General features: G+C 38.5%; 1 protein-coding gene across 2 annotated transcripts in view; it reads right to left on the reverse strand.

Annotated features, from left to right (window-relative positions):
- Window positions 1-26861, reverse strand: part of TRIP11 (thyroid hormone receptor interactor 11) — an 80224-nt gene that overhangs the window by 42247 nt on the left and 11116 nt on the right. For both annotated transcript variants that reach the window (XM_049899784.1, XM_049899783.1), the window contains exons 3-10: window positions 26060-26170; window positions 22162-22437; window positions 19386-19451; window positions 14214-14379; window positions 13110-13475; window positions 3140-3180; window positions 2484-2570; window positions 598-810 (exon numbers count right to left, since the gene is read on the reverse strand). In XM_049899784.1, coding sequence (XP_049755741.1) covers window positions 598-810; window positions 2484-2570; window positions 3140-3180; window positions 13110-13475; window positions 14214-14379; window positions 19386-19451; window positions 22162-22437; window positions 26060-26170 — 1326 coding nt within the window. The remainder of the gene's footprint in view (window positions 1-597; window positions 811-2483; window positions 2571-3139; window positions 3181-13109; window positions 13476-14213; window positions 14380-19385; window positions 19452-22161; window positions 22438-26059; window positions 26171-26861) is intronic.

Below are 26861 nucleotides of genomic sequence, written 5' to 3' on the forward strand. Positions count from 1 at the left end.
ACCATACATAATAAAATAATTCTAAGATAGTTCTAATTCTTAAAAACAACTCACTTTATAAATCTCAGTATCTCCTAAAAAATTATTAACTAATACCTTACAGCAAATTCATTTTATCATTTTAAAGAATTTAAAACCAAGACTGATTTGATTTGTAAACTTCCATCTAAACCACAAGAAATAAATTAAAAATAAGTAAAAATAAAACCAAAGAACATAAATGATCTACACCTGTTGTTTATTTCCTAGTTTAAACTCTAGAGAAGGGTCAGCAAACTACACTCTAGGGCCAAATCAGGCCTTATCACTTGTTTTTGCAAATAAAGTTTTATTGAAACTCAGCCATGCTCATTTGCCTACATTTTATCTACAGCTGTTTTTACATTACAACAACAGAGCTGAATAGTTGCAACTGAGACCATAAGGCCTACAAAGCCTAAAATTTTTACTCTCCAACAGTCTACAGAATAAGTTTGCCGACCCTTGTGACTAGAGCAACAATGAACTAAAATATTAATTAAATCACAAAATTAAATTGCAGCCATCATTTTTGGTCACAGTACTCATGCTACCTCACTGTCTTTGCTATAGCGTTACCTTTGTAGCTTCTTGGTTTTGTTTGTCCAGTTCTTCTAACTCAGCTACCAGTATCGTATTTTCAGCAATAGTCTGATTGAGTTCTTGTTCTTTTGCCTCCAAATTAAGTCTTAAATCATTTAATTCTGAATTCAGATTCATGTCTCTTGTAGCTGTACTTTTAACTGCTTCATATTCATTGCTCAATTTTAAAAGTGATATTTGCAGTTCTTCCTTAAATAATAAAGGAGGAAAAAGGCAACACATAACTGTAAATTGGAAGAAAAGACATCAAAAGATTTAAAAAATATATATATTTAACTTGGGAATCCTATTGTAAATGCTCTTTATTGGAAACATTATTGAGCAATACCTCAATAATGATGTGTAAAATTCAAAAAGCAAATTGCAGCCTTCAACATTCACATGCAATTTTATTTGTAGCTTTAAACAAAACATTTCTGTAATCCCCCCCTATTCAAGATGCAAAGACTTGTGTCTTCTAACTCCAACTTCTTTCTACAAAAACGTTCCCATTTGAGTGCCCTCCCTATCCAAAAAAATCATGAGTGGGTTACAGGCCTATCAGATAGATGCAGAGAGTTCTATGAATTATAAACTACACCTAGGCCAGTTAGAGAAAAGAGTAACTGAAAGAGCTGACTGCAGTGGCAGCAGAAACAGAACATAGGAAATATATATAACACAGTAAAAAGAGCACTGCTTCGGGGAATCTGGAAAAGCAAGAGGGCGTTTTGGTTGTTAAAATGACTGGCAGATGCAACTGGCATTTAGTGGGTAGAAACGGTGAGGGCAAGGATCCTACAACACCTAGGACAGTCTATACAACTAAGAATTCTCCCGCCTAAATGCCAACAGTGCCCCCTTTGAGAAACACTGCCTATCTACTAATAGGGAACAATGTCCAAGATACCATGTTAAGTAAGGTATGCATGAGCAGTACACTGACAACTGTGGTTATTAAAAAAGCAATTTACATATATGTATAGGTACAGTCTAGAAGAATATACAAAAAATTGGTAACAGGGACTGCCTCTGGGGAAGAGGCCAAGCAACACAGGTGTGAAGGATACTTGTACTAACTTTTTTTCAACCTATGTATTAACTTAAAAAAGAAAAAAAATTAAGAATTTGCACTGAGTTGTGACACTGGTCTTTAACTTAGTAGTATCAGCCTACAACTGTCCTATATTTAAGCACCTGCCATAGCCATGGAATTATTCCCAAGTGGTACAAATACAGACACACTCCTCTCCACTTCAACACTGGAGCCCTCCCTGGTGGCATAGTGCTTAAGAGCTTGGCTGCTAACCAAAAGGTCGGCAGTTCAAATTCACCAGCCGCTCCTTGGAAACCCTATGGGGCAGTTCTACTCTGTCCTATAGGGTTGCTATGAGTTGGAAATGAGTTGACAGCAATGGGATACCAACATTGCTTTATAGTATCTTATTCCATCCTTGCTACCAACCACATTATCTTTCCATCTCACCACTAAGAAAATCCAACCTACCACAGTGTGTACATTCTGGCATATACAGGCAGGGTAAACAGCTACTGTAAGGTATGCCACGCCAGACTGCCCCACCCACCTGTGGACATGGCTGCTGTCAGGTCCTCTTCTGAAACCAGAACAGGGCCTTTAGTGTATCTGTTCTGCTCATATTTGTGTGCCCATATGGCTTATCTCTAAACATAAACTGTAGTCAGCTTCTCATACTCTGAACCTTGCTCAAGTTCTTCAGCATGCCCTGACAAGCATCAATGAGATCAGCTATCCTCAGGACTCTCAATAACTAAATTCTCCATTCGGATATACAGTCGGTCCTTAGCTGTGATCTATAATATGCAAAGCATTTCAATTCTGCCCCCATTTTTACAGCACCCACCTTTTCTTGACTTAATAATGAATTCTCTTTTTCTAAAGCTTGGACATACTTCTGAAGTTTCAGATTGTCTTCAGTGAGACTGTTATCCTACAAAAATGTGAAAACAGTGTGTTTTTAGGTATGTAATAAAAATTTCATATTTACAAAAAAACAAGCACATTATACAACTGTGTATTTCTACTCAATATTCTTTAGTGATACATTAAAAATTATAAGCTGGACCATCTAAAGCCAGTCAACACTTTTCAGAGATATTAGAATTTACAATATTTGAAAAAACATAAAATACATTTATAAAATAATCTGTACTCATTAGAAAAAAGGAACAATTCCTTAAGAGAAATCAAAATGCATTCCTTGCTTCAGAATAGGATCTGCTTCCACTGTTTCTACATACATAAAAAAAAAAAAATAGCAAGTGTCAAATTTATCTTTCAAATATCTTCATTTTTCAATTATGCAACCTTTTACAATTATATTGATATACAATACAAAAAGTCTGTAATTAATCAGCATACAAAAAATTACTCGGATGAAACTTCCCAGGGCAAGTTTGCATGTATGTGTAGAAAGCACAAAATAAGCAACTGGGATAAATCGTAATACTATCTTCAGTAAGCTAATGCCAAAAGCTTTCTCCCTTAAAAGGAGTTTACCTGGTTTAAACTTTTCAGTCTCATTATTTCATTTTCGGCATCTGTAAAAACAATAAGTGAATTTATTTGATATTAAAAATCTTTAAAAATAACTCAGTTATGACCTACGTTAAATCAGAAATGAAATTCCGTTAAAATGATTCAGCAATTAATAAGCACACACAATCAGCAAGCACTGACAGTTCTGAGTGAAAAATACTTCGGTTACAGTCTATGTTGACCGTATCAATGAAATCATAATAGGAAAGGAAGTTAAAAACCAAGTTAAAACTCAATTCTATGGATAGTATACTAATGAAGAACTAGAATTGCATTCTGAGTGAGTCATAAGCTATCGCCTTGATTAAAAAAAAAAAAAAGTGAATCAATTACATATGATCTAGTAGACCTGAACATCAAAGGCAAAGCTGAGGAATCAGGAAGCAAGGGGAGGGAGGGACAGTTCAGAAGCAGCGAGGAGTTGCTGGACCTGACCCAGCAGGAACCGGCACCCTGAAGGCCGGATCGGCTGCAAGCAGTGGCATTCAGGACATGTTTTCCACATCAGGAGAGAACGAACGGCGGAAAGTCTACTCGCACCTCCAGGATTAGTGAAAACCAGCACTCAGTCAGCAAAAGATAAGTGCATGCACCTAACCTATGCCACAGATCAAAAAACACCCCTTTGGGAAAAACCTCTCTTCCATTTACCTGCCCCCTTCCCACTATGAACTGGGTCCGAGCCGGCTTTAGAGACTGCCACATCCCCTAGGCTGGAAGTACAACCCGTCATGCGCCCTGTGCCATTCTCCCTGCCTTGGGGAGGGAAAAATTAACAAACAGGAAAAAACAGTCTGCCGGCTCCCCTAAACTGGGGACTCAGGGCAGAAATAGCTAGCTCCTTTGCCTAGGAACAGGCATGAGAGGTCCATGGACTTTGAATGCCTTTCGCCTCTGCATAGACCTCTGTGGGCCCATTTCAACAGCTGGAGCAGGTTCGTGACATTTGGCTCCACTCTGCCTATTAAGCAGGGTCCTTACCTACCCACATCAGGGACCTGAGGACTGGTAGCTCCACCCATGACACCTAGCCACACACAACATGGGTCCAAGAACAAGTGGTGCCTCCCATTGCTTACAGGCAACAGCATTGGGTACACATCGTCCAGCTGCAAAACCCACCCACCTACATGCTCTAGGGACCAGGGACATGCATTCCTCACAGACACTCAGGGACGGCTGTCAGGCCCCTGTCTTGCTCAGTGCATGATCCCCTACTGTAGCCAGATACCTGTGCCTACACCCATCACCCCTGCACATCTAGGACTGTGGGGGAGAGCCTGTACCATACACTTAGTGACCGACTACCTGGACACCTGAGCTGAATCCATACAAGAAAAGTAAACAGACTCCTGGGCTCACATACCTAGTAACAGCTCTAACCACTAGGAGACAGGACATTAGTGCTTCAAAGGCACCAGTAATCAAACTAGCCCACACAAGCAGGCTGTTTGGGCTTATCAAAACAAAACAAAAAGAACCTAGGACACAGTAAGCAAACATAAAATAAATACAATAACCTATTGATGGATCGGTGACAACAGTCAATATCAAATTACATAAAGAGACAGACCATGATGGCTTCAGCAAGCTCCCAAAACAAAGACTCAAGAAATCTTCCATATGAAGAGAACTTCCTGGAATTACCGGAGGCAGAATACAGAAGATTAATATACAGAACTCTCCAAGAGATCAAGAAGGAGATCAGGCAAAATGCAGAACAAGCCAAGGAGCACACAGACAAAACAACAGAGAAGCTTAGGCAGATTAGACAAGAGCATAATGACAAATTTAACAGACTGCAAGAATCCATAGAGAGACAGCAAACAGAAATCCGAAGATTAACTATAAAATTTCAGAATTAGACAACTCAATACAAAGTCACAGGGGCAGAATTGGGGCAACAGAAGTCAGAATTACTGAGACTGATGACAAAGAACTTGACACCAACATATTTGAGGAAAAATCAGATAAAAGAATTTACAAAAAGGAAGAAACTCTAAGAATTATGTGGGACTCTATCGAGAGGAATATGAGTGACTGCAGTACCAGAAAAGGGGGGCATAACAGAAAATAAAGAGAGAATTGGTGAAGATTTGTTGGCAGAAAACTCCCCTGATATCGTGAAAGATGAGAAGATATCTATCCAAGATGCTCATCGAACCCCACGCAAGGTGGATCCCAAAAGAAAGTCACCAAGCTGTATTACAATCAAACTTGCCAAAACCAAAGATAAAGAGAGAATTTTAAGAGTGGCTAGGGATGAACAAAAAGTCCTCTTCAAAGCAGCTTAGTCAGTAAGATTAAGCTCAGACTACTCAGCAGAAACCATGCAGGCAAGAAGGCAATGGATGACATATATAAAACCTTGAAGGAAAAAAACTGCCAGCCAAGAATTATATATCCAGCAAAACTGTCTCTCAAACATGAAGGTGACATTAGGGCATTTCCAGACAAACAGAAGTTTAGGGAATTTGCAAAAACCAAACCAAAACTATAAGAAATACTAAAGGGAGTCCTCCAGCTAGAAAGTCAATAACATCAAAATGACAACCCTAAATTCATACCTATCAATAATTATGCTGAATGTAAATGGACTAAATGTACCAATAAAGAGACAAGGAGTGGCAGAATGGATTAAAAAACACGATCTGTCTATATGCTGCCTGTAAAAGACAAACCTTAGACTTAAAGACACAAACTAAAATTCAAAAGATGGAAAAAATATATCAATAAGCAAACAACAATCAAAAAAGAGCAGGAGTGGCAATATTAATTTCTGACAAAACGGACTTTAAAGTAAAATCTACCACAAAGGATAAGGAAGGACACTATATAATGATTAAAGGGTCAATACACCAGGAGGACATAATGATAATAAATATTTATGCACCCAACGACAGGGCTCCAAGATATATAAAACAAACTCTAACCGCACTGAAGAGACAGACAGCTATGCAATAATGGTAGGAAACTTCGACACACTGCTTTTGCTGAAGGACAGAACATCCAAAGAGAAGCTCAATAAAGACACAGAAGATCTAAATGTCACAATTAACCAACTTGACCTTACAGACATATACAGAATACTTCACCCAAGAGCAGCCATGTACACTTTCTTTTCCAACACAAAACAAACACTCTCCACAATAGACCATATTAGGCCCTAGAGCAAGCCTTAACAGAATCCAAAGTGTTAAAAAATTACAAAGGATCTTTTCTGACCATAAAGCCAAAAAAGTAGAAATCAATAACAGAAAAAGTAAGGAAGAAAAATCAAACACATGGAAGCTACTGGGTTATAGAAAAAATTAAGGACAGAATAAAGAAATTCACAGAATCCAACAAAAATGAAAACACATCCTACAGAACCTTTGGGACATAGCAAAAGCAGTGTTCAGGGGTCAATTTATAACAATAAATGCACACATCCAAAAAGAAGAAAGGGCCAAAATCAAAGCATTAACCCTACAACTCTAACAAAGAGAGCAGCAAAAGAAGTCCTTGGGCACTAGTCGAAAACAAATAATAAAAATTAGAGCAGAATTAAACTGATAATAGAAAACAACTGACAGAGTTAACAAGACCAAAAAAGCTGGTTCTTTGAAAAGATCAACAAAATTGATAAACTACTGGCCAATCTGACAAAAGAATAACACGAGAGGAAGCGAATAACCTGAATAAGAAATGAAATGGGCGATATCACAACAGACCCAACTGAAAAGAATCATAACAGAATACTATGAGAAACTGTAACAAATTTGAAAACCTAAAGGAAATGGACAAATTTCTAGAAACACACTACCTACCTAAAGTAACACAAACAGAGGTAGAAAAACTAAAAAAAGCTGTAACAAAAGAAGAGATTGAAAAGGTAATTAAACTCCCAACAAAAAGAAGCCCTGGCCCTGATGGCTTCACTAGAAAATTCTACCAGACTTTCACAGAAGAGTTAATACCACTACTACTAAAGGTGTTTCAGAGCACAGAAAAGGATGGAATATGCCCAAACTCATTCTATGAAGCCAGCATAACCCTGATACCAAAACCAGGTAAAGATAACACAATAAAAAAATTATAGACCACATCCCTCATAAACTTAGAAGCAAAAATCCTCAACAAAATTCTAGCCAACAGAATTCAACGACATATCAAAAAAGTAATTCACCATGGCCAAGTGGGATTCATACCAAGTATGCAGGGATGGTTCAATGTTAGAAAAACAATCAAGGTAATCAACCACATAAATAAAACAAAAGACGAGAACCACATGATCTTATCAGTTGATGCAGAAAAGGCATTTGACAAAGTGCAACATCCTTTCATGATAAAAACTCTCAGCAAAATAGGAATAGAAGGAAAATTCCTCAACACAATAAAGGGCATTTATACAAAGCCAACAGCCAACATCATCCTAAATGGACAGTCTGAAAGCATTCCCTTGAGAACGGGAACCAGACAAGGATGCTCTTTATCACCACTCTTATTCAACATTGTGCTGGAGGTCCTAGCCAGAGCAATTGGGCTAGAAAAGGAAATAAAGGGCATCCAAATTGGTAAGGAAGAAGTAGAAGTATCTCTATTTGCAGATGATATAATTTTATACACAGAAAACCCCAAAGAATCCACAGGAAAACTACTGGAACTAACAGAAGAGTTCAGCAAAGTATGAGGATACAAGATAAACATAAAAAATCAGTTGGATTCCTCCACACCAACAAAGAGAACACCGAAGAGGAAATCACCAAATCAATACCATTTACAATAGCCCCCAAGAAGATAAAATACTTAAGAACAAATCTAACGAGAGATATAAAAGACCTATACAAAGACAACTACAAGACACCACCGCAATTAACCAAAAGAGACCTAAAAAAGTGGAAAAACATACCTTGCTCATGCGTAGGAAGACTCAACATTGTAAAAATGTCTATTCTACCCAAAGCGATCTATAGATAAAATGCAATCCTGTTCCAAATTCCAACAGCATTTTTTAATTAGACGAAGAAACAAATCACCAACTTCACATGGAAAGGGAGGAGGCCATAGATAAGTAAAGCATTACTGAAAAAGAAGAATAAACCGGGAGGCTTCACACTACCTGATTTTAGAACCTATACTACAACAGTAGTCAAAACAGCCTGGTACTGGTACAACAACAGATACACAGACCAATGGAACAGAATTGAGAATCCAGACATAAATTCATCCACATATGAGCAGCTGATACTTGAAGAAGGCCCAAAGCCCATTATTTGGGGAAAAGGCAGTCTCTTTAACAACTGGTGCTGGCATAACTGGATATCCACATACAAAAAAATGTAAAAAGAATCATACCTCACACCATGAGCAAAAACTAACTCAAAATGGATCAAAAACCTAAATATAAAATCTAGAATGATAAAGATCATGGAAGAAAAAATAGGGACAACACTAGGAGAAGAGAAACTAGATAACTGGGAGCTCCTAAAAATCAAACACTATGCTCATCCAAAGACTTCAGAAAGGAGTAAAAAGACCACCTACAGACTGGGAAAAAGTTTTTGGTATGATAAATCCGATCAGCATCTAATCTCTAAAATCTATAAGATACTGCAAAACCTCAACAACAACAAATAACCCAATTAAAAAATGGGCAAAGGATATGAACAGGTACTTCACCAAAGAAGACATTCAGGCAGCTAACAGATACATGAGGAAATGCTCACGATCATTAGCCATTAGAGAAATGCAAACCAAAACTACAATGAGATGCCATCTCATCCCAGGAAGGCTGGAATTAATACAAAAAACACAAACTAATAAATGTTGGAGAGGTTGTGGAGAGACTGGAACACTTATACACTACTGGTGGGAATATAAAATGGTACAACCACTTTGGAAATCGATTTGGCACTTCCTTAAAAAGCTAGAAATAGAACTACCATCCAATCCAGCAATTCCACTCCTTGGAATATATCCTAGAGAAATAAGAGCCCTCACATGAAGGGATATATGAATACCCATGTTCACTGCAGCACTGTTCATGAAAGCAAAAAGATGGAAACAGCCTAGGTGCCCATCAATGGATGAGTGGATAAACAAATTATGATATAGTCACACAATGGAATGCTACGCAACGATAAAGAATGATGAATCCATGACACATTTCATAACATGGAGGAATGTGGAAGGCATTATGCTGAGTGAAGTTAGTCAGTGGCAAAAGGTCAAATATTGTATGAGACCACTATTGTAAGAACTCAAGACAAGGTTTAAACACAGAAGAAATTCTCTGATGGTTGTGAGGGTGTAGAGGGAGGGAGAAGGGTATTCACTAACTAGATAGTAGTTAAGAATTGTTTTAGGTGAAGCGGAAGACAACACACAATACAGAGGAATTCAGCACAACTGGACTAAACCGAAAGCAAAGAAGTTTCCTGAATACAACCAAGTACTTCAAGGGACAGAGTAGTAGGGGTAGGGGTCTGGGGACCATGGTTTCAGGAGACATCTAGGTCAACTGGCATAACAAAGTTTATTAAGAAAATGTTCTGCATCCCACTTTGGTGAGAGGCATCTGGGGTCTTAAAAGCTAACAAGGGGACATCTAAGATGCATCAACTGGTCCCAACCTACCTGGAGCAAAAGAGAATGAAGAACACCAAAGATATAAAGAAAATATGAGCCCAAGAGACAGAAAGGGCCACATAAACCAGAGACTCCATCAGCTTGATACCAGAAAAACTAGATGTTACCCGGCTACCACCAATCACTGCCCTGACAGGGAAAACAACAGAGAGTTCCTGACTGAGAAGGAGAAAAGTGGTGTACAGAACTCAAATTCCAGTAAAAAGACCAGGCTTAATGGTCTGACTGAGACTGGAGGGATCCCAGAAGACATGACCCCCAGACTCTTTGTTAACCCAAACAAAAACCATTCCCAAAGCCAACTCTTCAGACAAAGATTAGACTGGACTATAAGACTTAAAATAACACTGGTGAAGAGTGTGCTTCTTAGCTCAAGTAGATACATGAGACTTAACGGCCAGCTCCAGTCAGGAGACAAGATGAGAAGATAAAAAGGGGCAGGAGCTAGTTGAATGGACATGGGAAATACATGGTGGAGACGAGGAGTGTGCTGTCACATTATAGGGAGAGCAACTAGGGTCACATAATAATGTGTGAATAAGTTTTTGTATGAGAAACTGACTTGAATTGTAAATTTTCACTTTAACCACAATTTAAAAGAGAAAAAAATACTAACCACAATTATGTTTCAAAATGAGTTGATTCGTTTGGGTAGCAACAAATAGTATATAGACTAAAATGGAGGAAAAAACTCAAAAACAATAAATCCATATTTATACCACAATAATAGTCATATCTAAACATAATTTAGACATGACTAACTGAAAAAAAAAAAGACCATTCAATGTGGTAGTATGGACAAATCCATAAAGTGAAGAATTTCTGGAAGAGAAACATAAAAACAGAATACCAAGATTTTGGCTGAAGCAATTCATTCAACATTCATTCAGGAAATGTTAATTGACTTTTAGTATGAGGCCAGGTGCTAGATGACAAGATGGAAAAATTTAGTCCTTGCTCTCAAGGGGCTACAACTTAAGAGGGGAAGACATACAAATAACACGATTACGATACAGCGTGATACTGGGAGTACAAGGTGCTAAGAGGCCAAAAAGGGGACATGCCTCATCTAGACCAGGGAAGGGAGTGGGGGCCTGGGAGGTGGCAGTGTTAGGTACCTCTCCATAGAGGTAAAGCCTGAGCTGAATCTCAATACACTGAGTTAGCTGAAAAGAGAAACACTCACTCCACGGACAGAAACTGAGCAGTAAAGGCAACTGAGCAGAGAGAAATCATCGCTGGTTTAAGGAGCTATAGAAAGTTCAATATGACTAAAGCCTAGAATGTTAAAAAGAATGGAAGAAGTGAAACTGAAGAGAGAGACCGGGACCAGATGAAGAAGGACTTTATCTGTCCAACTGAGAAGTTTAGACTTTTTATCTTGAGGTCCACGGAGAGCCACAAAAGTACTAAGCAGGGGAGTAACGTGCTTCGCATTTTTGAGAAATCATTCTGACTACACAATGAGAAACAGGAATTGAAGAAAGAGACCAGAGAATCACAACAGCTAACACTTTTATGCTACAGTGCCAGACACTGTTCTAAAGGGAACTTTGCAGCTAGTGACTCATATAATCCTCATTCAACAGCTATGAGGAAGGTTGTAGTAGTACCCAGATCTTAGAGAAGAAAAACAACCGAGCTATAGAGATGTTAATGAACTTACCCAAGGTCAGCTATTAGTGATGGAGCGGGATTCCACCCAGTCATGTTCTTAACCACTATGCTATTATGCTCCATTAACAGATGTGCTATATTTATCCAGGCAAGAAGGAAACTATAAGTGGCTGGCATAATTCCATGGCAACGGAAATGGAAAAAAAGGTGGGGAAGGGGACAAGGGCTAGGGCAATACATTTGTTTTTATGCAAACAAATGCATGGTGATCACCCAACATGTACAATAATCAAACAAACTTCATTTATTTGTTGTTTTTTAAAGCCCAGCTTTGACTGAAGCCGAGAGAGAACGCAGTCCAGAAGCCCACTGCACAGCCTTCCCTTTGCCTGTGTGGCAGCTCCTAGGACTAAGGCACCTGTGAAAAGCCCTAGAGCTCCTCTGGCATACAATCTTGAAATATGACTGCTCCAGGGAGAAGCTAAGGAGATGAAACCTACAGGACCTGCTAGGAGATGACCTGTAGCTTTCTGTTCTGGGTGGCTGGTAAATGCTGTCAATCATCAAGATAGAGAGAGGAGGAGGAGGACATGGTGACTTTTCTTTGACCATAACTTCAGTTTGAACACCCATATGATGCAAAGAGAGCCGGCCATCCATAATAAATACCTAGGTGAGGGATACAGATGTAAGAGTTCACAAGGACATAAGGGCTGGAAATTTCCAGAGCAAAAATCAAAGAGTTCATAAGGCAAGAGTTTGTATTGTGAGAAAATGACAAAGAACAAGACAGAAGGCATCCCTTTATCTGAAGAGCTCCCGTTATGTTTCCTGGCATGAGTGGACACTGGAGTTTGGTATATTTCATCTAATTATTCTGATAGCACAGAACCCTGGTCTAGTAAACTAAATATCACCTTGAGCGTGGCAAACGGTGGAAGACCCAAGGCTCTTATCACTCAAGCCTTCGCTTAGATATAAAATCCGTGGCTGTCAGGTCAACTCCAACTCATAGCAACCCTGTAAACACAGGCGAGCTATGGACACTTCCCAAAGGGGGCCCTTGGGGCACAGCAGTTAGGAACTCGGCAGCTAACCAAAAAGTCAGCAGTTCAAATCCACCGGCTACTCCTTGGAGACCCCATAGGGCAGCTCGACTCTGCCCTACAGGGTTGCTGTGTGTCGGAATCAACTCAACGGCAATGGGTTTGGTTTGGTTTTTGGTTTAATTTCCAAAGACAACACAGATTATTAAAGAAGGTTCCAGTCCCTAACCGGTGAGTCCGGGCCCTGGTGAGTCACAGAAAGTGTTCAGTTCTATAGATTAACAGAAACAGATGCGTTATCTCCTCCCAAAAATGTCTAGGTACATAAACATTTCTCAGAAATCTACATGACCCCATAAATCAACTAGTTCCACATAAAAATTTAAATAAGGAAAGGAAGTTGAGATATCTAGCCAATGCTTAACCCTGTTAGTAGACAAAGCACATTTGCGACCTACTGACTATTGCACTGAATCCAAAGCAACCCTACTCAAACTCCACAGAGTCATTTCCATTAATGCTGCATTTCCACGAAGGACTCAGTTATTCAACTGCTTATTTCACAGGCCATTCTGCCTCTAAAAACAACTAGTATGCAATGAAACACCAATCTGAAATGAGTTCCAAACATTTTATACCAGACAACGCTTGTTGTAGTCTGAACACTTCTTCCTCCGCTGATGTAGCCTGCGGAACAATTCTTTCCCCTTCTGTCACTGTGACACTCTGCTTCACAGCATCAGACTGCAATTTACTACACTCTAGTTTCAAGCTTTCGCATTCTTCAATTATTTGTCTCTTTTCCACATTTAGCAGCTCTTGTTCTCTCCTTAAAACATCTCTGTCACTTTCCACAGAAGACAATTTTGTATTTATGTCTTTTACTCTATTCTCAAGTTCTTCCATTTTTTTGGTAGACTCTACTTTTTCAGTTTGTAGAACTTGAATGGTCTTTTGCATCTCATGAATTTTAGAGTGATCGGTTACTCCAATTCCTGAGCCACCTAAAAAACATAAAATACAATGGATCAAATGTCAAGTATCAAGAGATAAACAGCTTGCTATGTACAACTAAGAGGCTTAACAGACTTCAGAACTCGAAAAGCTTAAAAAGAAACATTAAATTACTGTAATAAGCTAAAACCAGTTGCCGTCAAGTCGATTCCGACTCGTGACCCTATGTGTGTCAGAGTAGAGCTGTGCTCTGTGGGGTTTTCAATGGCTAATTTTTTGGGAAGCAGACTGCCAGGCCTTTCTTCCGAGGCACCTCTGGGAAGACTTGAAGCTCCAACCTTCTGGTGAGCATTCAACTGTGTTAACCATTTGCACCATCCAGGGACTTCATGATAAACTAAGCATTTTTAAATAAAAAGTTGAGGGAAGATATTATTTGGATGAACTACTAAAAAGCCTATGTATCTGAGTTTGAAAGAAAATGAAAATGTCTCTAATCATTTACTACTAAACTATTATCACCAAAAAATATGCAGAAATCTATGAATTATAACTATTTATAACAGAGGCAAAATGACCTTTCCACTGTTGCAGAATCTTGTAAAGAGCGGTTGCCATTACCACTTGTTGGCAGGCTAGCAGAGCTGGTCATTTATAAAAATAAAAAAATAAATTTATACAGTCTGTAAAACAGTCCATGTTTGCAGCCATGTACTGGTCTTAGAGTGCTAGATTTATCATTTAATTATGTCATCTAATATGCTAAGACCACTAATAAAATTAATAACCTTGCTGTATCAGATTTTCAAGTTCTTCAATTCGTTCTTCATAATCACTTAATTCTTCTCGATGCCGACGAGTTATTTCTGTCAATTTCTGTTGATGTGCATTCTGCAATACTGACATTTCATGCTGATGGACATCAATATCCTGACTTCGATTCTGTTTAAGTTCCTTAAATACAAACACAAAGTTAACCACATTCATGGTCAAAGAATTTCCCTCAGCTATTTGTATCACTACTGTCCAAAAGTCCCTATTATTCATTTGCTGCACACACAAGCTAAAAATAATTTAAACACAAGCCACAAATGAGGAAAATTCTAAAAGACCCTGCCTTTTCCTCTTTCGGAAAAAGTTTTTCTACTGTTAATGAAGGGACCTCAGCAAGAAACAATTGAAAGATGAGCCCAAAAATCTTTTTTGCTTAGTGTCTGTGACCATGACCTCCTCCTAGCAACGTGTTCCACTGACACCAGTATCAACCCTCTGGCCAGTCTGCACCTGCTGCTACTACTCCTAGCTTCATCTCACTCAGCCTTCCTTTCCATCAGTCTGGATGGGACTCTCAAACTGACAACAAAGATGCCCTGCCACCCAAGTTCAGAATGCCAGTCCCACTCCCAGAAACTTGGATTGTACGCTGAGCTGGATCAGAGCACTATGAGAGTTGTACCCTGAAGAGACTGTCCACTGTGTCCTGCTATCCAGATCCCTGAGATGTGCTCATCCCTGTCCTTCCTGAGGCCAGAACACTCAATTCCTCCTTCAATGTTGTGGGCTACCCTGGGGGCTTCCAGCATATCCTCCTTTATTTTACTTAGCCAGAGATGGTTTTTGTTGCTTATAACCAAGACTCCTAATCTAAAAATTAGTTTATATTTCCTAAGAACAGAAATCAAAGTTATTCTTTAATGTGCCAGACACTGAGTTAAGAGTCTTATATTCTGACCAGAAACAATCCTACAGTACAGGTATAAAGGTACGAAGATTATCTTTACTGATGAGAAAATGAAGGGTTACAAAGGTGAAGTAATCTGCCCAAAGCAGCACAGTTGATAAACAGAAGAGCCAGGATTCAAACACAGGTCTGACTCTGGAACTCACCCACCCCAGTATTATGATAACACTGAGACCAAAAACTAAAAACTCTGTACCTGACAATAATTTCCACACTAAGAACAATTCAGTACAAGTGATAAAGGTATATAACAAAGGCTTCTCTTGAAAGAAACTGACACAAACTAGCAAAATTTGACAAGGGTAAATTGATTATTTACAGTGAGTAATATTAGCACTACATTTTATGACTATCCTTTTAAACCTAAACCTTGAAACTGGAGCAATGTTCAGATTCTGAGTTTAGCAAAGATAGCTCTGAGACAGAGTAGAGATTAGACTTATGATGTAAAGTATCTAATAAATGCATGTTCGAAACCAAACAATTCTGGAAAAAGGTTGTTTTTATATACCTTGGCAAAAAGAAGATATAAAATAGTGAAAAAGAAATAAGTATCTGAAGAACACCAAAGACACAAGGTGATTATGAGCCGAAGAGACAGAAAGGGCCACATAAGTCAGGACTACATAAACCTAAAACCTGAAGAACTAGATGGTGCCTGCTATAACCAATGACTGCCCTGATAGGGAACACAACAGAGAATCCCTGATGGAGCAGGAGAACTGTGGGATGCAGACCTCAAATTCTCGTCACAAGACCAAACTTAATGGTCTGACTGAGACTAGAGGGACTGCAGAGGTCATGGTCCCTGGACCTTCTGTTAGCCCAAGACTGGAACAATTCCCCAAGTCAACTCTTTAGACAGGGATTACAGTGGACTAAAAGAAAGAAAATGATACTGGTGAGGACTGAGCTTCCTGGCTCAAGTAGACACATGAGACTATGCGGACAGCTCCTGTTGGAGGCGAGAGGAGAAGGCAGAGGGCGACAGGAGCTAGCTGAACGGACACTAGGAATACAGGGTGGAGAGGAGGAGTGTGCTGTCTCATTAGGGAGAGAGCAACTAGGAGTACATCGTTATTATTGTTGTTAGGTGCTGTCAAGTGGGTGTCGACTCATAGCGACCCTATGCACAACAGAACGAAACAATGCCCGGTCCTGCACCATCCTTACAATCGTTATGCTCAAGCTCACTGCTGCAGCCATTGTGTCAATCCACCTCGTTGAGGGTCTTCCTCTTTTCTACTGACCCTATACTTTGCCAAGCATGATGTCCTTCTCCAGGGACTGATCCCCTGACAACATGTCCAAAGTATGTAAGACGCAGTCTCGCCACCCTTGCTTCTTTCTAAGAAGCATTCTGGTTGCACTTCTTCCAAGACAGGTTTGTTTGTTCTTTTGGCAGTCCATGGTATATTCAGTATCCTCCACCAACACCACAATTCAAAGTTGTCAATTCTTTTTTGGCCTTCCTTATTCATTGTCCAGCTTTCATATGCATATGATGCGATTGAAAATGCCATGACTTGGGTCAGGCGCACTTTAGTCTTCAGGGTGACATCTTTGCTCTTCAACACTTTAAAGAGGTTCTTTGCGACAGATTTACCCAATGCAATGCGTCTTTTGATTTCTTGATTGCTGCTTCCATGGATGTTGATTGTGGATCCCAGGAAAATGAAATCCTTGACAACTTCAATCTTTTCTCCATTTATCATGATGTTGCTTATTGGTCCGGTTGTGAGGATTTTTGTTCTCTTTATGTTGAGGTGCAATCCATACTGAAGGCTGTGGTCTCTGATCTTCATTAGTAAGTGCTTCAACTCCTCTTCACTTTCAGCAAGAAAGGTCGTGTCATCCGCATAACGCAGGTTGTTAATGAGTCTTCCTCCAATCCTGATGCCCTGTTCTTCTTCATATAGTCCAGCTTCTCAGATTATTTGCTCAGCATACAGATTGAATAGGTATCGTGAAAGGATACAACCATGATGCACACCTTTCCTCACTTTAAACCAATCGGTATCCCCTTGTTCTGTCCGAATTGCCTCTTGATCTATGCAAAGGTTCCTCAGGAGCATAATTAAGTGTTCTGGAATTCCCATTCCTCACAATGTCATCCATAATTTGTTATGATCCCCACAGTTGAATGCCTTTGCATAGTCAATAAAACACAGGTAAACATCCTTCTGGTATTCTCTGCTTTCAGCCAGCATCCATCTGACATAAGCAATGATATCTCTCGTTCCACATCTTCTTCTGAAACCGGCCTCAATTTCTGGCAGTTCCCTGGTGATAAACTGCTGCAGCCGTTTTTGAACGATCTTCAGCAAAATTTTGTTTGGGTGTGATATTAATGGTATTGTTCTATAATTTCCACATTCGGTTGGCTCACCTTTCTTGGGACTAGGCATAAATATGGATCTCTTCCAGTCAGTTGGCCAGAAAGATGTCTTCCATATTTCTTGGCATAGACAAGCGAGCACCTCCAGCGCTGCATCCGTTTGTTGAAACATCTCAATTGATATTCTGTCAATTCCTGGAGACTTGTTTTTTGCCAATGCCTTCAGTGCAGCTTGGACTTCTTCCTTCAGTACCATCGGTTCCTGACCATATGCTACCTTTTGAAATGCTGGACACCAACTAATTCTTTTTGGCGTAATGACTCAGTATTCCCTCCATCTTCTTTTGATGCTTCCTGTGTCATTTAATATTTTCCCCACAGACTCCTTCACTATTGCAACTCTAGGTCTGAATTTTTTCCTCAGTTCTTTCAGCTTGAGAAATGCTGAGCGTGTTCTTCCCTTTTGGTTTTCCATCCCCAGCTGTTTGCGCATGTCATTATAATACTTTGTCTTCTCGAGACGCCCTTTGAAATTCGTCTGTTCAGTTCTTCTACTTCATCATTTCCTCCTTTTACTTTAGCTTCTTGAAGTTCTTGAGCAAGTTTCAGAGTCTCCTCGGACATCCATCTTGGTCTTTTCTTTCTTTCCTGTCTTTTCAATGACCTCTTGCTTTCTTCATGTATGAGGTCCTTGATGTCATTTCACAACTCATCTGGTCTTGGGTCACTAGTGTTCTGGGCGTCAAATCTATTCTTGAGATGGTCTCTAAATTCAGGTGGGATATACTGAAGGTCATATTTTGGCTCCTGTGGATTCGCTCAAATTTTCTTCAGTTTCAGCTTGAACTTGAATATGAGCAATTGGTAGTCTTTTCCACAGTCGGCCCCTGGCCTTGTTCTGACTGATGTACTGGGCTTTTCCATCCTCTCTTTCCAGATATAGTCGATTTGATTCCTGTATGTTCCACCTGGCGAAGTCCATGTGTATAGTTGTCGTTTATGTTGGTGAAAGAAGGTATTTACAATGAAGATGTCATTGGTCTTGCAAAATTCTATCATTCGATCCCTGGCATTACTTCTATCACCAAGGCCATATTTTCCAACTACTGATCCTTCTTCTTTGTGTCCAACTTTCGCATTCCAATCGCCAGTAATTATCAATGCACCCTGATTGCTTGTTAGATCAATTTCAGACTGCAGCAGCTGATAAAAATCTTCTATTTCTTCATCTTTGGCCTTAGTGGTTGGTGCATAAATTTGAGTAACAGTTGTATTAACTGGTCTTCCTTGCAGGAGTATGGATATTATTCTATCACTGACAGCACTGTACTTCAGGATAGATCTTGAAATGTTCTTTTTGACAAGGAATGCAACACCATTCCTCTTCAAGTTGTTATTCCCAGCATAGTACACTATATGATTGTCCTGGGGAGCTCATCTTCCAGCAGTATATCAATGTTCCGCTGCTATTCATAAGGTTTTCACTGGCTAATACTTTTCAGAAGTAGACTGCCAGGTCCTTCTTCCTAGTCTGTCTTAATCTGGAAGCTCAGCTGAAACCTGTCCTCCATGGGTGACCCTGCTGGTTATCTGAATACTGGTGGCATAGCTTCCAGCATCACAGCAACACACAAGCCCCCACAGGATGACAAACTGACAGATACATGGGGGTATAGGAGTGCATAGCAAGGTGTATTTAAGTTTTTATATGAAAGACTGACTTGGATTTGTGAACTTTCACTTAAAGCACAATTAAAAAAAAAGAAATATCTTAATCTTTATAATTACTCTTATAACGGAACACTTTACTAATTTAGGATTATACTTCTAATAAGCAAATTCTGGATGTCTAATAGCCAATTTCTCAGCTATCTGCCTTACCTTGATGATATTTTGCAGTTTGCAGATTTCACTTTGATCAGAGCTATTTGCCCCTTGTGCTGTCGTCTAGGTCAGAAAAACAGAATTAGAAAATCATTGTATGGATTTTCCTTGTAAAATAAAAAGTCAAACTAATTTTTTTTTCAAAAAGGAACATTTCTCAACAGATTCTATTTAAAGAATGCCAAGTACTTTTTTAAAGCACCCAATCCAATGGTGAGTAATACACAGTAAAAGATATCATTCCAAAGTTTGTTAACTGGGAAGATGAGTTTCACAAAATAATGAAAGAGGTAAAAAAAAAAAATCACAGAATGTTTTACTTAGCTTGATAAAATGTTACTTTGATGATAATCTAACATCTTTGTGAAAAGAAAATTCTAAAACGGAGAGTTAACCAATATTAATAATAACCAGGTAAAAATCTTTGTTCAATGACTTGACTTAGAATGTGTCTACTGCAATGAAGAAAATGCTTTGGTTTGGCAAGTAAATAAAAGAATATTTGGATTCTTCTCGCTCAAGGCTGTATGCTGTTCATTTATCTTTATTAACATTTACTGTAAACCAAAAACAAATCCATTGCTGCCGAGTAGATTCTGATTCATAGCAACCCTACAGGACAGAGCGGAACTGGCCCATTGGCTTTACGAGGCTTTAAATCTTTACAGAAGGAGACCGTCACATCTTTCTCCCAAGAAGCAGCTGGTAGGTTCAAATTGCCAACCTAACAGTTAGCAGCTGTGCACTTAACCCAGGAAGGCTCGTCTACACTTACTGAAGAGAGTTTTAATGAACCAAAAGCTGCCCTATGGCTAGAGAAGGAACACAGCATAACGGAAAGAACACAGGATTTGTAATCAAAGGATGTGTATTTGAATCACAGCCTAATCGTTAGAACAATGTATTACTTAAACTTTTAGTTTCCTTACCTGCAAAACAGAGTGTCAAGGATTGAATTATGTCCCCCCAAAATGCATGTTATCAGTTTGGCTGGGCCATGATTCCCAGTATTGTGTGATTTTCCTAAATGTTGTAAATCCTGCCTCTATGGTGTTAATGAGGGAGGAGGGGCGGCATTTGTGTTAGTGAGGCAGGACACAACCTACAAGATCGGACTGTGTCTGGAGGCAATCTCTTGAGCTAAAAAAGATAGGAGTAGAGAGACAGGGGGACCTCATACCACCAAGAAAGAAGCACCTGGAGCAGAGTGCACCCTTTAGACCTGGGGTTCCTGGGTTCCTGCGCAGAGAAGCTCCTAGTCCAGGGGAAGATTGACGAGAAACACTTTCCTCTAGAGCCAAGAGAGAGAAAAAGCCTTCCCCTGGAGCTGACACCCTAAATTTAGACTTTTAGCCTACTTTACTGTGGGAAAATAAACTTTTCTTTGTTAAAGCCATCCACTTCTGGTATTTCTGTTACAGCAGCACTGCATAACTAAGACACAGAGTAAGTTATTAAGGATATTTTGGGATAGTATATACATAAGCATTTTATAAAGTGTAACACAAACATAAATTTTTATTATTCCTTGCTAGAAAATTACATCCTCAAGAGGTCCCAATTATGCCTTTTTTTTTTTTAAACCTTTACATTCCAGTCAGGCCTGTCATACAATAGGCAATCAAAATATGCTGAAGTTAACATACCAGAAACCCATGTCTTCCCTCTGAAATCTTATCCGAAGCAATGTTTCTTAAAATGTATTCTTGAGATTAGCAGAATCGCCTGGGGTATTTCCTTGAATGTAGTTCCAAAGGCCCTAAAATAGGCTACTAAATACAGATCTCGGAATCTACAATATAATCAAGCTCCCCAGGTTATTCTTACACATACAAAATTTAAAAACTACTACTGGAGATCAGATAGACAAAGAGATTATCCTCCCTAGGATTTATTCTGGAAACGCTGGTGGCGTAGTGGTTAAGAGCTACAGCTGTTAACCAAAAGATGGGCAGTTCAAATCCACCAGGCGCTCCTTGGAAACTCTATGGGGCAGTTCCACTCTGTCCTATAGGGTCGCTATGAGTCAGGATTGACTCGACAGAAAGGGGTTTGGTATGGTTTGGGGTTATTTTTGGCTGTTAGCAGGATCTAGCAACTGGGGAAGCAAGAAGGTAATTGGGATTTTTTTTTTAACTAGGTTAAATTCACAAAAAGAAATATCTTTACTTATATACTTTGGTTTTTTCTCCATTGGTAACATTATATCCAAGTGAACAATGTTCGTTCAAGTTTATTTTGGGTCTCATGTCTATCAACCTCAATAGTATATAAAATCTGATATGTAAGGCAAAAAGGCTCCTTGGAAAAAAGTTTACAGCCCAAGATAGGATTTTTTTTTTTTCTTTTAGCCACAGGTGGGGAATGAAATATGTGCAGGTGAAACAATTGAATTAATTAACAATAATAGCTCAATCAAATCATGCACTTAGACTATAACAATGTGTTTCAAACTGAATATATAAATTCAGAGCAAGAAAGAGTTGCTTCTTTATGCTCCAGCATCCCGTACATAACTTCAAAGCCACAAGCCGGGGGCTGTTTTATGATGACTGTACTATCTTGTACAATGCTATGCCAGATGGAAGCAAATAATTTTTTCTTTATTTTTTAGTTTTCATTGTGCTTTAAGTGAAAGTTTACAAATCAAGTCAGTCTCTCATACAAAAATTCATATACACCTTGCTACATACTCCTAATTGCTCTCCCCCTAATGACAGGAATTTAATTTTTAAGGCATAAAAAAAACTAGAAAATAATAAATTTTACCTACCTGAGCAATATGCCTCCAGTGGCCAACTTCAGACTCAAGCCTGGAAACTTCATTTGACAATCTGTTTATTTCTTGTTGTGACCAAATTACGTCACCAAAGTCCATATCATCACGAAAAGCCGAAGCATGGTGACTGGCACCATAAGCAAATGAAGGCGATGCAGTGGCTGATGGTCCCTGGCCAGCTCCTGAAGGAACTGACTGAGTGGCTGACTGCAGCTTCAACAACTGCTCCTGTAGTGCAATCTGTCTTGCTTTGAGATGGCTGATTTCTACCTACACATTTATAATTTGCATTTTAGAGAAGGTACTTTAAAATAACCATATTGACTATTTTACAGATTCATAATATTAGAAGTTAGAATAATTTGTTTAGGATGATCCAGTGACAGTACTGAGTCCAAGTCCTACATAACATCCTAACTACAGATTTTTATTTAAAAAACAAGTATGATCATCACAGTTAGAGCATAGTGTTTCAAACAACATGGGAACCAGAATTTCATTCACATGTAATTTAAAGCAATGAATTAATCTTGCAGTTAAACATAGGTTTTCTATCGTCTACGGGATAGTACAGTCAATTTCTTTGGGCTCTGTCTGTGATTATCTAATCTTAGGAGACCAAAGAAGAATTGACGCCTTTGAATTGTGGTGTTGGTGGAGGATACTGAATATACCATGGACTGCCAAAAGAACAAACAAATCTGTCTTGGAAGAAGTGCAACCAGCATGCTCCTTAGAAGCAAGGATGGAGAGACTATATCTCACATACCTTGGACATGTTATCAGGAGGAATCAGTCTCTAGAGAAGGGCATCATGGTTGGTAAAGTAGAGGGTCAGGGAAAAAAAAAAGAAGACCCTCAACAAGATGGATTGACACACTGGCTACAACAACGGGCTTAAGCATAACAACGATCGTGAGGATGGTACAAGACCAGGCAGTGTTTTGTTCTGTTGTACACAGGGTCGCTATGAGTCGGAACAGACTCCATGGCACCTAACAACAATCTCAGACGATGAGAAAATGAAAGCTGGTGTCAGTCTATGTATTAAAAAGTTTCCTCGGAACACTTCCTGTTGGAAGAGAGTTATGTAACTGATTATGGCTGGGTTTAGGCTTAAAATACACCATAAATCAGAGGCACCTTTATATTGGTCTGCATAACACGGCTGGAAGAACGCTTTGATTTATTAATCCAATCTTTTTTGGTAAGATAGGACAGTGAGTCCATGGTTATCAGCCCACTAGTCTTAGAAGGAAATCACACATTAAGAGAGGTCTTCACTTTACCTTTGGAAGAGAGGGACCAGTAAATCTGACCCTACTCAGAGAAAACAGTATAAAAATTCTGAAACCCTGGGTAGAGTTTGGACAGGAGGCTGGCAATACCAAGTCCTGGCCCAAAAGAAGCTATCAACACAGGATCCACTATACTATCTCACCCATTCCTAGTTAAGGGATTACTTTAAACATAAAAGTAAGTAAGCGAGAGAGAAATGAACTAAGCTTTCTGTAAAGGACTCAAACAGATCCAGAAAGCATACTGCCACAACTTAGGGAAATCTCATAGTGAGGTGACAGCCAATAAGTAATAGTATTTCTACGGGTATAAAGTCAATTAGACAAAAAACAAGCACGTTAACATCGTATGGCATAATAAACATACTCTCCGTATTAGATTTACAGTAGTGTACATCAATTTCACTCATTTTCTCATAAATGATATGAGGTAAATTGCATCTTTGGGGGGAATACAAACATCACAAGGACAGCAGCAAATGTACCTAGAATATAGCAGATCTAATGTGTATGCATATATTGTCCTTCACACTAGTAAGAAGTACTGAATACACATTTTTATCAACTATAGGGGTAATACAAAGAAAGTTCTTTATAAACATTTTACATCAAATTGTAGAGTTATACAGGTGCAAGTTCTAATGAAGAGGTTTTTCTAAAGTTTGAATGCTTAATTTGTCTAACATCAAGAGTTAAATAGAAAATGAAATGCCATACTTTTCTACAGCAGTGTTTTCAACTGACAAATATCAGAATCATCTATGGCGCTCTGGAAAAATACTGATACCAGGACCCCTTCCCAGTACACTAAATCAGAATCTCCTGCAGGCAGAAGCATGAGTATTTTTTTAAAAAGTATTACTCAGAACTGAGGTCCACCTTTCAGCCCAAGATTAGTCAGGCCTATAAAACAAACAACACATGTGAGGAACGTGCTTCTTAGTTCAATCAAGTGTACGAGACTAAACAGGCAGCGTCTGCCCAAAAGCAAAGACGAAAAGGCAGAAAAGGGACAAGAGAACCGAACGAGTGGACACGGGGTACCCGGGGTGGAAAGGGGGAGAGTGCTGACACATTGTGGGGAGTGCAACCAATGTCACAAAGTAATTTTTGAAAGCAAAACTAATTTGCACTGTGAACTTTCAGCTAAAACACAGTTTTAAAAAAAGTGTCACTATTCTGCTGTAAACCCCTGAGTAGGAACTACTGCTCTATTGTAATATTTCCTAAGTCACTGCTAATCAAGTATGATCTGTGGACTAATGCCATGAATGTGTGCTACCATCCATGACAAGATAAGTACAGAAGCTAAAAGAAAGAGTAAGGTTTAGAGACCTCTAAAGAAAGGTGGTAGAGTAATTTTTAAATCTGTTGAATCTTAAATAAACAAACAAACAAAAACAGCCTGTAGTTTTGTTTTTTGGGGTTTATTTTTATAGTAACTTATTTTTACTGTGTTTTATGAAAATATCAACCCCCAACGGATTGGAAATTTGAAAACAAAACAAAAGTGGCCCTTCACCATAAACCAAAAAAAAAAAAAAAAACCATTGCCATAGAGTCAATTCCAACTCACAGAGACCCTACAGACAGAGTAGAACTGTCCTGCAGGGTTTCCAAGTAGCAGCTGGTGGATTTGAACTGCCGACCTTTTGGTTAACAGCCATAGCTCTTAGCTGCTGCGCAACCAGGGCTCCGTCCTTCACCACAGATGATTTGAAAGCACTACTTTAAATGTTTATATTTAATGTGCTTTACTTTTATTTTTCACCTTAGTATATCACTAAAGGAATCAGAAATCAAGCACCTAAATTAAAAAAACCCAAATACAAAGTTATGGTTGAAATAAACATTTAATCGATAAACAGAAAAACATAAAAACAATCTGGATAATACAACAGGAAATGGTTTGATTTGATGTAGGTATTTATTGAACTACACTTACATGCTAAAGACTAAAGAGAATTCAACAACAGCGTGAAACATGAGGACATAGTTTGTATTTTAAGATTCATGATAATACTTGTTAAATCATATAACATCTATTACCACTAGTATAAAGATAAGCCAATTCCAAAATAACCATTTCTATAAAAATAAAAGTAAAACACAAAAATGAAAACATTTATAGAACAGTAAAGGTCAACTATAATATACTCAATATTCTGCTTTTCTGCATAAAATCAACTAGATGCCAATACAAACATACTTGTAGTCAAATATATTTATAAAATAGAAACCGTCATTAGTGATGGTCACTCTGATTTAAAATAACTAATAGATAAATTAGGTATCATAAAATCAGTAATTAAAAGCAACAGATGCCTGAAGATACTTTACACAAAGACTTTTCTTCTTTTGAAAAGTAGAAATTAAACTCCAGAAAGGTTAGATTATGTAATATAAACTTAATATAAAAATTTACAGAGTTCTTGTTAAATTAGTGATATTCAGGTGAGTGAGGAGTTACTGAATTCAACACCCCTTCAGTATTTTTATGTATCTAAACATAGCTTGATTTATACGATAACTCTTAGAAACCTTCCTAAATACATGGCAGTGAAATGGGTCTGAAGTGGCTGTATAGCCTTTACCTCTTTCTGCTGCAGCTGATTTCGGTAACTTGTAGATTGCTGCTTTATTTGAAGCTCTGATGCTTCATGCTTCTCTTCTAGATCAGTACAGACCTTCTTAAGTCTCTCATTCTAAAAGCAAAAAAACAAAAAAATTTTTTTCAACAAAAATACTAAAACACGTTAGTAACAGATGCATGGTGTTATAAAAAAACAATATACTGCTTCATACAAAAAATGATGTAAAGGTCTCAGAATTCTTTAAAACACACTTTCAAATTAAAGTTAACAAATGCAATAAACAAGTTTACATAGATTATGCCTAATTCAGAACCGAAGTAAAAAGCATTAAAATGCTGCTCAGTTGAACATTCTGCTAAGAAAGAGCCACTGGTCAACGTTTGCCCTTCTCTCAACACCCACTGCCTAGCATATCACAGGCAGTAAGTACACGTCGGGTCAATGAAACTAGGTTACAAGTCTGAGCTTTTGTTATCGCCTCAATTAGTAAAACTTTTTAAGGAAATCTTTTAAAACAGAGTCCTGCTTGAAGTATAGGTAGGAGACTAAAGATGCACATTATTTATTAGCCTGCCCCCCAGGCTTCCTGAGGAACCTATGAAAACTCCACTTGGAAAACCACTACCAGAACTCAGTTCGAAAAACCGCTGTCAGAAGTATATACAATACCCAAAGTATAATTCAATGATTCTAGAGGTCACAGGCTTTTGTTTTAAGATATAGGAAAATATGGGATTTTTTAAAAATTAATTTTACGTTATCTATTTTTTTTTTTATTACATAGCTTAACATCTTATTATCA

The sequence above is a fragment of the Elephas maximus genome, chromosome 10, assembly GCF_024166365.1.
Source record: "Elephas maximus indicus isolate mEleMax1 chromosome 10, mEleMax1 primary haplotype, whole genome shotgun sequence".
NCBI classification, from domain to species: Eukaryota; Metazoa; Chordata; class Mammalia; order Proboscidea; family Elephantidae; genus Elephas; species Elephas maximus.